Below are 16819 nucleotides of genomic sequence, written 5' to 3'. Positions count from 1 at the left end.
TAAATTCCATCTTTTATTTTATCGTCCTCTTTTATCTTTGGAGTGTATTACTATTATATGGCACACTTGTCAGTACTATCATCATCATACACATAAAAGATGACCGAGCAAGACGCTTTAACTACATCGAATTAGCATATTTTCTAAAAGGTACACATTAAAGTAAAAAAACTTACACATGAAAAATGAAATATTCTCCTCATTTTCTACTCCAATTTATGGATTTTTTTTTAACAGGGAATGGATGAAATTTAAAAAGCAGATAAAGGATGGAGAGTAAGCCTTATCGGCAACAATATGTGGATTTTTGATGAAACAAGAATGGCCTTTTTTTTTTTTTTTAGAAGGGATGGATCGGATGAAACAAAAAGCTCTTGTCCAAAGGGAGATTACAGGTCTTTCGAGAAGAGGAAAGAGAAGAAATGAGAGAGTTTGAGAATGGAACCAAGAGCCTCAGACTTTTGTTAGTATCCCTACCAACTAAGCTTGTTGTTAGGGACTAATACAAGGCCAAACCCATAACAGTCGATTCCAACTTGGGCCAACAGTGTCCCTTCTCATTTACACGGTTAGGGTCTATTTTCTCTGGACCATCCAGGATCAATGTTTGTCTACGGCCCACATTAACCTTCGTTAATAGGGCCCAACATTTAGTTCCATCTCAAGTCTTCAAAATTTAAAAGGGCTGAATTCACAGATTCAATCTTTAAAAGGGCTGAATTCTTTTTATTTTTCTCTTTTGGATAATATCACCACCAACTCATAGTGACGAGAATTATAAGTCTATTTTCTCTGGAGCATCCAGGATCAATGTTTGTCTACGGCCCACATTAACCTTCCTTAATGGGGCCGAACATTTAGTTCCATCTGAAGTCTTCAAAATTTAAAAGGGCTGAATTCACAGATTCAATATTTAAAAGGGCTGAATTCTTTTTATTTTTCTCTTTTGGATAACATTGCAACCAACTCATAGTGACGAGAATTATAACTCTTAACCCTTGAATGCAACTCTTAAATCCTTAGTCACTAAGACTAATGCCTTATTAGATCACACATTTATATTCTAAATCCGTATCTTGTACTCTCTTCATCTCATATATTTAGTCATGTTTGAAAATATGGATTTTTATACATAGCATACTCTATCAAAAAGTTTTTCCTTCTGTTTTACTTTTACTCTTAATCATGTGCTGGTCAAAGTAAAAAGTAGAAAGTAATCTCATCACATTTGTCTTTATGTATCATTAATGAAGGGTATAAGGAAAATTTCAGAGTATAAAATAGTTAGAAATGTCAAACATAACAAATATTTTAGAACAGCAAAAAAAAAAATATATATATAAAACTTTCAATAGAACGGAGGGAGTATCTTATATTTGTTGATTGATGAATATTGCGGTGGACATTAATATTTATAGAAGATAGTAGATTGGGGGATAGGAAAATGCTAACAGAGCTTTATATGGTTTTCTATATATATATATTTTTTACCCCTTATCTCATTAAAATCATTCATGCTGGTTGCGCTGAGGATAATATCAGGTTCGGCGGACAGGAGTCCACTTCATATGTTCCCCCTGTTTAGTATTTGGTAGGGTGGGACAATAGTCACATGTCAATGGGTCACGGTTTTATTTTGAAGGATGGAGAATAGACGTTTGAGGACTGAATTAACCATTTTCCCCTTGTGATGGTATAACCCATTTATTTTTTAGAAGAATTTCCAGTTTATTAAGTAATAAGAATTACAAATTCACCATGCTTTAAGACGTGGACTTAGAATCATAAAGGGGCCCGAGAACTGTGGAATCCTTTTTAAAGGTGTCCAAAACACACACACACATATATATATCGTAACTTTTGAAGGTAGACTTGTCCAAATTCAGCTGCAGCTACAGGTTTTTGGTAAAGTATAACACAAAAATTGCAACTGACAAAGAAATATATCTGCAGTTTCTCATAAACCAGGGGGTGCATTGCTACAATCGCAATTTATGGATGAACTAACCCGCGAAAAGAAGAAATAAGTTACGAATAATTACTTCTTAAATTTCATCCATTCTTCCTTCAAGTAAGAGAAGGGGATGAATATGGGGAACATCTCTGACGGGAGAGGGCAATCAAGGATGGTAAGGTGGAGTTGTGCACGATTTAATTTGCTTAACGGACAGAATGCGTAGAGTAACCGCTTCATAGGACAAATCTATCTATCTATCTATCGTCTGCCTCCTCACCTATCAAAAAGGAGCCCAACCCAACTCTTTCTTGAACGCTCACCAGACTTTGCCATCCTTCCTTCCCAAACTCCAACATACCCCTCTGTTTTCTCGACTTCCCAGGCTGCTATCAGGATTCTGGAGTATCATTTATCCGAAAAAGCAAACAACATTAGACCATCTATCAGGATTCTGGAGAATTAAGGTTGTCCCGAATCGAGATCCGACATGTGTTGTGGGGCCAGAATTTGCATGTTCTGCACATGCCTGATTTTGGCGGTGATAGTCATCGGATTCTTGTTTGGATTTGGAGTTTTCAAGCATGGTTTTCACAAGTTGGAGGACACCCTGCATGCCTGTGATCCCGCTGCCGCCTCCTCATGCGGCGGCTCCTCCATGAAGAGGCCCTTCTTAGGCTTCAACGCCCCTCCTCCCTACTAGAATAGAATAGGCTCTTTTCATCGTCATCTTCTCTTCTACCGTTACTTTGGATTTGCAAGCTCAATTTACTCCAGCATTATAGTGCTGCTGGTTTATCCCCGCCCTGATTCTTTTGTATCGTCCTACTACTCTTTTAAGTTTGTGATTTTTCTGTTCAACACTTGATTCATGATTGGTTTTTTCTTGAATCTCATCTACGTTAATCAGTAAATTACATTTGCATTGTGGTTTCAGAAGTTTGTTCATTGCGGAACAAGAATATATGCCTTCAGGTTCAGCAGCAAGCATTATCCTGTTAATTGAATTTGCGTTTGAGCAGGTAGCCAACCTGGTATTCAGCGATTATTTCAATTCACAATTAGACTACTGGGTTTGGGATCAAGTCTATGATCCTGGATCAGATTCTAGGCAGCAGCAACTGCACGGCGGCTGAGATTTTTTGTCTTTTTTTTTTTTTTTGCCCTTTGGTCTGGACTCTGGAACGATAGGATTTTATTAGAGCTCGAAAAGCTTTTACAGTAGCCTCAGCAACTACCAAGCCTCAACCTTCTTCAGTGCCTCTTTTAGCCGCAAAAAAAGGAAATAGAGAACTCGAACTAAAAATTTCCTCTTCGAGTGCTGCTGCCTGCCTCTCCATCTGAGTTTTGCGCTTGCCCTGGTACAATCGATTTACAAGAAGACTGGATATCAATTCTGTTCCGTCTTTCTTCCTGGCCCTCGAATGGAACCTTTGCAGAGCTATTTTTATAATAATTATATATTGGTACTATTGGCCTAAGCTGCAAAAATTTCACCTCGAATGACAGCCCTCGAGTGTTTTTTTTTTTTTTTTTTTTTTTTGGGGGCATGGGTGAAACTAATTGGAAAAAGTTTTTAAATGTAGAGGCACAGCAAATTTGAATATGTGTATTAAATGTAATTTAGCAAGCGTTCTGGAACACCCCTTAGAACAATTTAAAAAGAAAAAAAGATATTTTAATTAAGGGTTATATATCGACATCCATTAATATTAGTTGGTCCATGACAAATGTTTAGCTAACGCCGTCATGCGAATGCCACCAAAACTTGTCATCGGGAAACAGTTCTTTTAAACGAGGAATAATTTCAGAAACCTTCCCTGGTTCTAATTATTTCACTGACCTTCCTATAATTTTTGAAAATTATATTAACCTCCCTTAAAATTTATTACCTTGTAATATTTAGATTTAACCAATAATTTAAAAGTGATATTTAGAAAAGACAAAATAATATGATTTCGCCATTGTCTCTTATTTACTGTATTATTTATAATCTAATATCAGCCTAAATATTCAAGAAAATACTAGAATTTGCTAGTTATCATTAGGGTCGAATTACATATAACATCAAAAAGTAGTATATTATTTCATATATTTCACTTAATACTATAATATCTAAATTACTTTTTTCAGTTACAAATCTATTATCAGACATGGTCAATGACAAATAATAAAAAAAAACCAAAACATTACAAAAAATGAACTTTAATACTATAAAAATTTCAGCAACTAAACTTAATATGTTGATAAGAATATTTATGACGTTAGAGTTTGTTTTCTGTAATATTTTGGCTATAAATTTTTTAATTATTTATTATTGATCATGTTTAATATTGAGTACGTAACTAACAAAAATAATTTGAATTTTATATTAAGTGAAAAATATAAAATATAATTAAGGCTTTTACATCCATCAATTAATATTTGGTCGATGACAGATGTTTAGCTAACGCCATCATGCGAATGCCTCCAAAATCTGTCCTCGTGAAACGCATTTACCAGCGCCCATACAAAATAAAAAGCCCACACAAAGCAAACGGGAATTATGCGACTTTGTAGAGGTTATAATTGATTACTATTACTACTTGCTAAATTGTCGTATTTACGAGCGCCGGTCGCCGCCCCCCGGCCGGAGATAGAGAGAAAAACCGAAGCAGCTGTCAGTCGTCGGTCAAATCAACCAGCTCCGTCGAGCCGGTCAACGGACCTGCAAGATAACTTTGTCAATAAGAAAAGAAAGACCCAAAGAAAAAGAATATATATATATATATAGGCATTCTGTTTATTTAGTCAGTGTAGTTCATTCATCTACCAATCACAAAATTACAGCTTTTTCCAAGTTTATCCGAAAAGAAGAAGAAGAAACGAGTCCAACCGGAGTAAAAAAGATGAAGATCACCGTAATGACCGCCGACGAACAAATTCTCACCTTGGATGTCGATCGTGATGAATCCGTAATTTATCCTCGTTTCTCTCTTTCCCCTGTATTTCCCTTTTTAGTTTTGTCTTCGCTGATTACTTTGTTCAATACATCAACTCATCCATTACAGGTTGAGAACCTCAAAGCTCTACTGGAAGTCGAGGTTAGTTTTTCTTCCTTTTTAACTATTTCTTATCCCCCAAATTATTGATTGAATTCTGGATGAGTAATTCATATGTTTTGATAATCAGACACAAGTGCCGCTTCAGCAACAGCAGCTGTTATATAATGGGACGGAGATGAGGAATGCGGAGAAACTGAGTGGGCTTGGTATTGGTGATGGAGATTTGGTGATGATGGTATCCAATGCCAATGCTTTGTCGTCATCTAGGTATTTAATCTTCGTTCTTTAGCTGCTAATTTGCTGATTTTTGCTAGTTTATGCTAGGTTGTATTCTTCACACCTCGGGAAATTGCTAAAAGCTTGTAGCTTTATGAGTTATACTGCAAATTGGTCTCGTTTGGATTGACGATTTGACAGCTAAAGGTTTTTTCTTTTTCCTTTTTGTTGTTTGGGACAAATTACTGTTGAGTACTACTAATATTCAATTTCCTACTTTAAGCCAAGTAGTCTGCTTTGCAGCTATTGAATTGCTTAAAGTTTGTAGCTTTAGGAGTTTTACTGCAATTTGTGTAACATTAGCATAGTGAATGATGTTAATCGTGGTCCAATCTCCTATCAGAGAATTCTTTTTCTGTTAACCAAGAAGAATTTTCTTTAGAAATAAGGAATTTGTACGCTGCCCTACCATAATGTGGCTCTAAGAACTAGAAACATATACCTAAACTATCTGTTAATAGGGCATGCACAAGGAAGAAATACCTGAACCATCTGTTCCTCATCCCATACTTTTGGTGATTGTTTACTTGTTAAAAGAAAACAGAGAAAAAGCAGAACTCTTAGTGATCAGTTATAATATTTTGGATCTTATGCCTTCATCATTTTATCAGCTTAATACTTGCTATTAATTGTGTCAAAATGTAATCTTGGCAGCCATGATCTTTTGCTGTATTGCATATGAGAAGTAATAGGGAATGTGAGATCAATACACTTTATTGTGTCTTCGAATTCCATAGGAGTTGCACCCTTGACACTGATTGCACCTTATTTTGCACCATGTTTTTACTTTTATGGTTGTTATATCAGTTTCATGGCCTACTACTCACTTTAATTAGTTATCTGGGTGATTTCATGCTAATTGTGTGATTTTGACTATAACAATAGACCTACAAATGATTTGGGCTTCAATCCAGATGGTTCTGCTGTCAACCCTTCAGCTTTCCAACAACACCTGCGAAATGACTCTAATATAATGGCCCAACTTTTTCAGGTAGAGTTGGTTTAACATCTCTGTCTGTCTGTATCTCTGTGTGTCTGTGTGATGCATTCCTTCACTTTTCTACTTAACAATTATTGAAAGAGTTATATACTTCTCTAGTATTTTGTTCCATCTCGTTGCTGTTACATTATTGATGTCCTAACTGGGAAGTCAAATGAGGGTACGTTCACTGTTTCAACTTACAGAATGATCCAGAGTTGGCTCAAGTTCTTCTTGGAAATGATCTCGACCGCTTGCAAGATCTATTGCGTGTGCGTCATCGCCAGAGAGCTGAATTACAGCGTCAACAAGATGAGGAGTTGGTTAGTGTCTTATGTTGATGATATTTTGTTCTTGATCCTTTCGGCACCTAGTAATCCTTAGTATGGTGGCTTGGTTCATTTCCTTCACTGATGGCCTAATATCATGCTAAAGCTTTAGTTTAAGCTTTTGCTAGGTGCATCGAAGGTATCTGAAGTGTTTGTGTTATTTTAGGCTGGGACAGTGAAGGTCTTAGAAAATGGTTGTTTGAGAGTGTAAAACCCTCAGTTTTCTGCAGCAGTATTAGCCTCAAAATGTATCCTACTCTGGTTTTCATCATTATGCAGTAGAAATGAGCCCATGCAATGGGATACTTGCTTCAATTTGTAACAAATCAATGAGTACGGTCTCTGAAGTGGGTGGGTGGGAAGTTATAACAACCTTTTTATTTATATGTTGTTTTATAAAAGTGCAGTCTTTCCAAGTCTATTTGCAGACCTTTTTTCACAACCGAGTCCATAAGTGTAAACCTGGTAGTGTGAATGTCTTGACCATTTTATTGACCTGGCTATTCACTACATTGTTCTCTTTGTAACCTAGGCTCTCCTCCATGCTGATCCATTTGATGTGGAGGCTCAAAAGAGAATTGAAGCTGCCATTCGCCAGAAAGGTATTGATGAGAACTGGGCAGCTGCATTGGAACAAAATCCTGAAGGTTTTGCAAGGGTGGTATGTATAAAAGAATACCAGTGTTGAAATCATATCTTTTGTTCTTTAACCAATGACGGGTTCATGTTTGTGCTTCTTTCAGGTCATGTTGTATGTTGACATGGAAGTAAATGGAGTACCTCTGAAGGTATATATAGATGGTAAAAGGGATTAGTCTGGTTCCTTCATGTACCTTTTTATTGTTTACTCAAGCTTTCACCCTTCATCCTGTGCCATGAGAAGGAAAGACTTGAATGTTGTTTATACTTTTGAGATTTTTTTTAGAAACTCAATTGTGAATGCTTTTAGGTTGTTTCTTTGCAGTCCCTTTTATTGTTTAGTATGTGATTCAGTAGGAAACCATCTTTGTTTCAGGCCTTTGTCGATAGTGGTGCTCAGTCTACAATTATCTCTAAAAGCTGTGCAGAACGCTGTGGGTATGAGCCTCATTTGTTACTATTAAATAGCTTTGTTTTCCTCGATTTTTACAATTTTTTTTCCAGTTAGCTTGAAAGTGATTCTTTTGGAAATTATCAAGTTTTGATTTTATGCATTTTCCAGATTTGTCCTTTTCAAATTTTGATTGGTTCTTTCATGGCCTTTTAGAAATTCAAATGATAAGCTTATATATTGTCTGCCACTCCATAGTTTTATACCTGCATCTTGTTCCCGACTGTAATGTTGTAAAAAGTGACTTTCAGTCCTAAACTGATCCGAGTAGAAAACTGTAGTTTTCCTGAAGCAGACCTGTTAGATTGGGCAACTTCTTTGTTGATTAGTCAAGATGATACAAAATGAACTTTTAGTTGTTGACAATTTTTGTTCTGATGGTTACCTATAAAGATAAACAGAAAATTTGTCCTCTTTCTGTTAATGCTTGATTGAAGGTTTGTGCTGCTACATGTCCACCTTTCAGGTTGTTGAGGCTTTTAGATACACGGTACCGTGGCATTGCTCATGGAGTTGGTCAATCAGAGATACTTGGCCGTATACATGTTGCTCCAATCAAAGTATGGATGCTGTATATTGTTGCAATTTCTATTTGATAAGCATGTATCTATTTTCATGTCTCTGTGAGTTTGGGACTAATTCGAAATGCATATACTGTTTTTATGAAGTTTATTCTGTTAATGCATTTTTAATCATTCTACTCTGGCACGTCTTACCATGTACTTTGTCTGGATTAGGTCATAATTAGTTTAGAAGGAAATAATTCAAGAAGTACATATTTATTAAGTTTAACTAAGTAATACATGCAAGAGTCAACCCAGATAAACAAAAATCAGAACTCTGTAGTTTTCGAGTAGTATTAAGAATATGACCCTGAGCTTAACTTTCCCCACAGTTTACAAAACCCATCCAGTAGGTAAAAGTGGTGGTCTATTAGCTTCTTTGTGTTTGTTGAAAAAAAAAATTAGCTTCTTTGTGCCTTTGAATGCCGCTTCCTAAGCCTTAAGTAACGGGGTTAAGCAATGTTTTTGCAGTTCCTTGCACTATTAGTCTTTATTTGTAGATATAAGTGGTATCAGAGAAAATTCTGTCAGTGCTTGTTTTTGTTGCTAAAATTCGGATGATATATATATAGAGTCTACTGAAAATAGCCTTCCTGTGAAAGCATATGGGGTTGTTCGAGTACTTTCAAAAGTGCTTATTGCCCTCTTATTGTGATAGATCGGCAACATCTTTTACCCATGTTCCTTCCTGGTATTGGATGCACCTAATATGGAATTTCTTTTTGGATTGGATATGCTGCGTAAGCACCAGGTATGTATTAGTTCTATGGTGCATCTTTTTCTGTGATCTTAAGTCAAACTTATTTCATAAAAACAAGCTTTTGCTGGTGCCTGCAGTGCATGATTGATCTGAAGGAGAATGTCTTGAGAGTTGGTGGAGGGGAGGTTTCCGTGCCATTTTTGCATGGTTGGTCCCACATTTCTGCTTTTCCGTTTTCCTAGGCTTCTTTTCACTTTGGATCAATTTAGAGCTTATTCCCAAAGTTGTGATTTTAGAAAAGGACATTCCGTCTACTTTTTTGGATGAAGGAACGCAAGCCAAAGAAGCTTCAAGTTCTGGGGCACAAGTAAGTGTCTTGTTCATCATGCCATGTTTCTACTCAGGAATCTCCTATAAATCTTGTAATTGCCTGTGATACTGCTAATTTTTGTTTATTTAATTGGTTATACTATTTATCCCGGCCTTTTCTTACTATTCCACTTCTATCTGCTTCTTTTGGATGCATATATACATGCTGTTATAAAAAAAAAAAAGCATCAGACAATGAGTTCACATTAAGACTTGCCTACAATTTTCTAGATTTGTTACCCTTAAGACTGAATACTATGAAAGTTCTGGTTTTGCTAACGGACACCGGATTGTCTGCTTATTTAGTTGAACTTATAGTTAGCATTGCATGTAATGTGGATACGCTGTTCTTTACAATTGCATCTTGAGTTAACAGATTAATTGTATTTGATCTGGGGAAGTTATAGAATTATGCATGTATGAAGATATTGCTTCTTGTGAGAGCTGCTTAAGAGAGAGTTTCTCTGTTAAAATCATTTACCTATTTGTTTGGTTTCTCAACTGATTTTGCAATGGATATGACGTTTTTGGCCGTTTTTCGTTTCCAGGCCTCATCTGGTAATAAAGAGAAAGACAATACACCGAAGCGAGGTCCTTCAGGTTATAATTTAAATACCCAAACATATGCTATTGCTTCTTTGGATTAAATTTGTACCACATCAATTTTTTTTTAATTAAGCTTGATTTTATGGTGGTTATATTTGTGAGTTGTGGTTCTGTTTCTTTTTCAACAAATAGAAAACTTTACCATTTCGTTTTTCTTTGGTTTCAGGAGGTTCACAAGGCAACTTGACACAGGTAAGTTGGGAGAGACTTCATACCAGATTCTGTCTTGCAGTTTGTTTTGAGTAATAGTCCAGCCCGTCTTCTATTCAGTATTGCTATCGCACTTGGCCAGTTGGTGTTTCTCCATCATCAACCCTGTAAAATGTTCATAGTTCCGATAGTTCAAGTTTTGATCCGGCCTCAGACTTATCATCTATTTGAGTGCAGGGACAGGATTTTGAAGCCAAAGTTGCAAAACTTGTCGAGCTGGGTTTTGGCAGAGAGGCAGTTATACAAGCTCTAAAGTTCTCTGATGGTAATGAAGAACAAGCAGCTGCATATCTTTTTGGGGGCTGAATATAATTTTTTTTTTTTCAATCAGGGGATTCTTTAACTTAAATCATTTGGTTAATCAATGACTGCACAGCAACTGTTGCAGATCTTATTATGACCGGTACGATGAGAATAATGGGTTGGGGGTGTGCTCAATATTCTGGAAATTGCGCCATTACTGATGGATATTTGTTAAAGTACGATCCTCGCAATATGTATTTTTCTTCTCCTACCATCCTTCTTCGAGAGCTCGGTGTTATGTTCCTATCCGGCTTAAACCCAAGCGTGTATGCAGCTTCATCAACTTTCAGGAAATCCTTCATTTCCATCTTCTACTTGGTGCCTGGATTCACCAGTTGGACACTTGCCAGACGTCTGAACTGAGATAAGGCTCAAGCTAGAACCTGTGCACAAAATTTGCATTAATATTTTTAGACACGATTAAAGAGACAAATTACCAGGAAAGACGCTACCTTTAAATGCACAATTTACATATAATTCTACCGCAAAAGCAGAATTTGACATAATGACAACTGACAAGACAAATAGCGTTTGTGTAGAACCGTATAAATTGCTATGTCCGCTGTAGAACAACAGGATTGTATTTCCATTTGCTCTCTGGTAATCATCTATCTATATCCCTGCCCCTAAGTCCCCCCCACCCCTAAGACACTACAGATAACTTTCTTTGGACAGCGGTAATACTGGGGCCGACCAATTAATAATAATGATGTTGCTCTACTTTTTGCGATAGATTATAGATCCGAAAACTATTCCCATGCATATTCTATCCATTCGAGACCGTGAATCCCATATAAAGAAACGTTCTCAGTCTGAAAGCACAGGGATCAACACGTTAACGTTGTTCCTGACTCCTCCCAGATCAAACTCTCCATCTGGTGGGATACATATGCCACTGAACAACAGGGGAAGAAATTAGCTAAGCAACTGACACCAGGTTGGCGTAGTTTTTTGTGTCTTCCAAAGGTAAATCAATTCCCCAATTTACTGTTCCTTTTGGGTCTTAAACTGTACCAGGTTCTCTTTCCAGCAGTTTTTTTGTTTTGTTCCTTTCCTTTCAATTTTCACTTGGGCAAATTGCGGATAGAAGAAACAAACTAGCGATTGCTTTGGTTGGTTTTCTTTCATCTTTCTATCCATCTATCACTTCAGCTGTAAAGGTTTCCGACAAATCATACTACTTTTTTTTTTCTTTAGAGGGTGACAAATCATACTCCTAGACTACTTGTAATGCAAGTGCTGCCCATCACTCGCACGTAAATTATCAAGTTTGGTGACATGTCCTGATATGCTTGTTGGTAAATACATTCCAGTCTACCAAGAGAAGCCGTTTTATTCTAAAACTAACAACCACTAATTATTTAGAAAATATATATATAATAAGATATAACAATATGGAAGTCGCCAGAGGGGGCCACTTCTTGGTGGTTTTGATTGTGACTTGTGACCAATAAATCTACTCCATCAATATATGTATTTTTCTGTGCTATATTCATTTTGCAATGCAAAAGGGGCAAAAAAAATCCTCTAATTTGGTACTGAATGAAAGTAACTGGTCTGAATTGGTAGTACCAGTTAGTATTAGTTAACGTCCCTCTCCCACGTTACTGAACTGGGAGGCCAGCCTGACCGTGACGAAGACTACAGCCTTCCCAGCTTTAGCCGGAACGCCGCTGTCAACATTCACTTCAGGTTCTTGAGATACGGTAGTTAAGAGTCAATTCCCTCAATAATGGCCCAACATTACTCTCAGAATTATTGGGTTGCAAAAGTAAGGAACTTTCAGGTTTGGAAATGACCCTCATCTATTTCAACTCTGGCATGAATGATTCGGTGAATAAGATTTGTATGGTCATGGTTTGGCCTTTTCCCCTTTCTTTATTTAGTCAAAGAGGCTTTGTAAGTGATGGTTTACTGGCCATTTGATGTTCCCAAGTATGTCGCTGCTTTGATCAATCCTAGTACAACTTCAATCATCTCTGTTTTTTTCTAGTCTAGAAGCAGCCTTTACTCGATCATATGCATCGAGTAGGACAAATTAGATGCTCTTCATGAATACAGTCTCACGCATTTGAAAGCAGCAGAACTTTTTATTTTCCTTTTTATGGGGGTTACAGCGAAGCTAGAACATATGCTGTTCCACAAGTACACCTAGGTCACATGTCAAAATTAAACAGTCGTACTTGGACTAGTGTAGTTTGCTGAATATAAATCCTTCTATCATCCTGCATTTGTAGACAAGTTCAGTTCAAGAACATACATATCCAATATCAGAAGAGCAATATCAACTGAACTGGAATCAATTTCTGTACATGTACACAAACTAATTGCATCCAGTAAAAGAATGTTTGTTCAGGGAAACAAATCTGTGCACTAGCACTGCAGCATATGGGCTTAAACAAGCTATAAACTTTTGTTTTTCCCCATCAGCTGTCATTCAGAATCCTTTCCAGGCAGCGAGAACTTCATGGAAGATTTCAGAAATCACTTCTCTATCTGCACATTGCAGGAAAGCATCAAATTCCCCTCGCATTTCAAAGATCTTACCAAACTTCACAAGATACCGCATGCAGCTCTTCTTCAACTTCGGTAATTCATAAAGAGAAGCACTCTGGAGCCTCTCCAGCACATTCTTGGTATCAATGTCTTCAAGTAGACTTTCATGACATGCCTCTTTCAAGTCTGAAATATCATACTTATCAGCAGCTCGTATGAGGGCTAGCCTGTGAGTCATGAACTCCTCAGTTCGGATGTTCCCATAAATGTAACTAAGGAAAGCTTGACAAGCTTCAATCGACATGTCAGAGATGTTTATAGTGGACAGTTCTTTCTCCCTGAGGTCGTGCGAGAACATGCTCCCGAAAACAGGTGATCTCGCGGCAAGAACTGCACGATGTGCCCCAATGCTACCATCAGAAGCATGGATTACAATGTCTGTGTGGATACCTTCAGACAACATTCGTCCTAGTGATGCTAAAGCTGTTGCATTTGATTGTTTCTGTTGGAACCCTTCAGCCCAGATAGAGCAAATTTCCCCACCCTGCATGTCTCGAATGACATTTATCAGAAATTTAACCAACAGACTCAAGAAGGCTCTACTGGCAAGCCACATGTATAAATTTGATTTTCATGCAATGAAATTACTTTAACAATAGTGTGTTTTTCAAATATCTGCACTGTGTCGTGCTCATGATAACTGCTACAAAAAAAAAATAAAAAATGAGAATCCTCGTTTGCCTACCAAGTTTTTGGCAGAAGCAAACGTCTAAAGCGATCGTCATAGATACACACATCAAAGTACAAAAAAGGAGCAAATATATGTGGTAGGTGAAATCATACGTTTGGGGATGTAGCCTTCAAATCAAGAAACTCAACGTCGATGATGAATTTCCCTGTGAGTGGAACTTCTACAGCCCAAACAAAGTCGTCGGTGTTCTTGAGCTGCCTATCGACAATTTCTGCATGGAAAACAAGAGGAAAACAACGGAACAAATTACTAACATGAGATGAAAAAAGGAATCTTTACCGGTAATAGATCCAGAGTTGCACAATAATCAATAGAAGGGGACAGACAAACAAAAAGACAATTTACCTGGATGAACCAAAGTCTTGCGATCTCCCACTGAAGAGACTACTCTAATAATAAAAGATGCAATTGGAGGATTTTCTCTGGTTAGATTTGATATCTCTGGGTATAATTTAATGAACAGAGTCCGATTCTTCTCCAAAGCCAAATGCCTGCATTTCCAAAATAATTGAAAAAAAAAAGGGAAACGAACATTCAATTGCAATGAAACAAAATTAGCTCCCAACACTTGCATCTACATGTTACGAATAGCCAAAGCAGTTCTTCCCTCCACTTTCCTAAAAGTAAGCAAGAAAAAAGTCAAAGATCAAAACTTGGCAGCAATATTTTAACTGTACCTTGGGGCAAGAGCTAACGTTGCTAAAAGCTTCATTTCGTTAAAACCATACAATAAGATTACCTGTCTATCCAATGATTCAAGACGAGGATTTCAAGTTCATAGGAATATGTTAATCTACAATCTCATCACTTCTTTAGTGTCCCCTGTTTTCTCTGTCTCAGCCACTCAAACAATTAATCACCATAGCTCTAAATTCACTCAATTTAATTTCATCAAAGACACAAAAATTTTGGGTTTTCTTTCTTTCGGTAATTGACCACCATCCTAGATCACTATAACGCAGTTGATGACCAGGGTCAAGCCTCTTTAGCTACCCCTGTTTCCATCCAACCTCTGTTTTTCGTATACAATGAAGACGAAGACGAAAGCAGAGGAGTTCCCGGGTCAAAAAAGGAAAAGAAAAAGAGAAATAAACAAACAGAGGCCTGACTTGAGAATGGGATTACCAGTTCCACTTTCCGATCTTGAAAGGATCGGACTTTCGATAAGTGCAAGAAGCCAAGTTGTCGATCCGCCATTGGGCGAGGCGCGAGGTGGTTTCAACGCGGTAAGCAGAGTCAGTCATCCTAGAAAAGACAAGGGCCGCCGTGATTTCATGGATGCAGTCCAGTAATCCCTCCAACGTCAGTTCTCCGGGCTTTCCCAGGTTTGCTTTCTACTTCTACAACAACTACAACTAGCTCTACTAATTCTCCTGGACTTCTATTCATAAACAGCAACAACTCTTGTAGTATATTCATATATTATTACTCCACTAGTCTGATACTCTTAACGATGTCCAACGTTTCCTTCCAACGCCAAGATTCTTTCTTCTTTAAACAAACGTAGCCCACTTGAGGATTTTAGATTTTAGGCCTTTCTTTTTGCTTTTCTCGGATGGACCCAATTCGTATTGAAGGTTTCGGACACGCAAGGCTACATGTTGATATCGCTTTACGCCATTGATAGTGAAGTTTTTGCTACGGGAAATGAGTGGTCTAATTCTATAGCCTTGCGGTTTCTGAGAGAGGCAGAGAGAGAGAGAGGGATTTTGTTGGCTTATACTGCACTTCAGGCTGATGGTTATTTAATGGCAAAATTTTCTTGTGTGCAAACATTTGTTTGATTGGAGATCCTATGCCACGGAGTTGTTTACAAGTCAGGGGGCACTGGGGAGGGGTATGGTCGAATGCTTGGGACTTGGAATGGAACAGAATTTTTAAAATTTTGTTGCTTTCAAGCAAGGTATCTTCTTTGCTTTGCTAAAGATGGGTGGTTTACCAGGAAAGGAAAGGAATCCATTAGGATTTTTTTTTCCTTTTTTGAGTTTTGAGTAATAATTTTTTAATTTTTAAGGGCATTGTCCAGCACTCGTTAAGATGGAGTTCGCATATGAATATTTTTTTTAAGAAAATAAAGTTAAATGAAAAATATAGAAATACAAATGTAGGCTAGTAATTAAATGAGAGTTTTGAATAATGATTTCTGTTCAATCTTTAGAAGGGAGGATTCTAAGTTGTTGCCGAATGTTTTATCACGGTATCATATTTCTTAAGTAGATATAAAATTCGGTGATAATTTCAATAAATAGTCAGCCTTGTTTGGAATGCAATTTTTCTTTAAAATTTTTTTTATATTTATCGTGAATATATTTTTCAATCACTTTTTTATCTTGCATCTATTAAATCAAATTTTTTTTAATCTTACGAACATCAAATTATTATAGTACATTTTTTTATACAAACTTAAGAAAATAACGATCCAACCTCAACCATTGATAATAGAATGTGAAGTAATCTTGGAACTGATTGATTAATTTACCTAGCTATACCATCTCATCCATAGATAGTATAAGCGTCTAATGTTTGTTGTTTCAATTGGGGAAATCTCCTTAAAAAGTTGTTGCTGTCAATGAAAAGGCCAAAGACAGAGAGAGGAAATTAAAAAAAAAACAAAAACAAAAAGGTTCAGTATTTAGAGTAGACTACGAAAATTAGGCAAGAAAGCACGCGTCCAGTCCACCCGACAAGCACGAGCGTTTGTGGCAACTGAACGAGGTGCCTATGCCGTCGTAGTTCACCAAATATTACACTTAGATTTGCTTTTTGGTATTCTTAAATTCCATGTAAGGTTAGATATTTAGCAATAAAAAAATGTTAATATTGATGATAGTATAAATAATGAAGAGGAATCCCACGTCAGTGTACAGTGTATTGATTTATTAACAAACAAAAGAAGAGGAAAACTTGGCGACGCCTTCGTACGAAAGCAGAGGACGTTTTGTTGCCAGGACTAGGAGCACGCCGATCCCTTCATGCCCAGTTGGTATTTTGGTGAGTTAAAAGCTAAAACAAACTTCGTGCTTAGTAAAAGAAAGAAAAACAAGTGAAATTTACAAGTAAGCAATGCTCCCTTTGTTTTTACTTGATTCACAAGTAAGCAATGCTCCCTTCGTTTTTACTTGGATAGAGTATTATTCCAAATAATTATT

General features: G+C 37.0%; 2 protein-coding genes across 3 annotated transcripts; one reads left to right on the top strand and one right to left on the bottom strand.

Annotated features, from left to right (window-relative positions):
* Positions 1 to 4501: 4501 nt before the first annotated feature.
* On the top strand, positions 4502 to 10634 carry LOC113688593 (protein DNA-DAMAGE INDUCIBLE 1). The gene is made up of 15 exons (XM_027206463.2): positions 4502 to 4908; positions 5005 to 5037; positions 5126 to 5265; positions 6160 to 6265; positions 6460 to 6576; positions 7115 to 7243; positions 7326 to 7370; positions 7598 to 7659; positions 8139 to 8232; positions 8894 to 8986; positions 9073 to 9142; positions 9232 to 9302; positions 9853 to 9904; positions 10077 to 10102; positions 10298 to 10634. Exons 1-15 carry the CDS (start codon positions 4843 to 4845, stop codon positions 10424 to 10426), a joined length of 1233 nt encoding a protein of 410 aa, XP_027062264.1. The 5' UTR covers positions 4502 to 4842; the 3' UTR covers positions 10427 to 10634.
* Positions 10635 to 12620: 1986 nt separating this feature from the next.
* LOC113688594 (BTB/POZ domain-containing protein At1g55760-like) lies at positions 12621 to 15389 on the bottom strand. Of its 2 annotated transcripts, none has more exons than XM_027206465.2 (4): positions 14796 to 15389; positions 14016 to 14161; positions 13763 to 13881; positions 12621 to 13463 (listed from the first exon to the last, which is right to left on the bottom strand). In XM_027206465.2, the coding sequence occupies exons 1-4, from the start codon at positions 14912 to 14914 to the stop codon at positions 12861 to 12863; spliced, it is 987 nt and encodes a 328-aa protein (XP_027062266.1). In that variant the 5' UTR covers positions 14915 to 15389; the 3' UTR covers positions 12621 to 12860. The 2 variants fall into 2 exon arrangements, with proteins under 2 accessions (XP_027062266.1, XP_071905506.1); XM_072049405.1 differs by lacking the exon at positions 14796 to 15389 and adding an exon at positions 14410 to 14538 and having other exon boundaries at positions 14016 to 14287.
* Between the last annotated feature and the right edge of the window lie 1430 nt (positions 15390 to 16819).

This window comes from Coffea arabica, chromosome 5e (genome assembly GCF_036785885.1).
Source record: "Coffea arabica cultivar ET-39 chromosome 5e, Coffea Arabica ET-39 HiFi, whole genome shotgun sequence".
NCBI classification, from domain to species: domain Eukaryota; kingdom Viridiplantae; phylum Streptophyta; class Magnoliopsida; order Gentianales; family Rubiaceae; genus Coffea; species Coffea arabica.
This window is presented reverse-complemented; position numbering and strand designations above follow the sequence as displayed.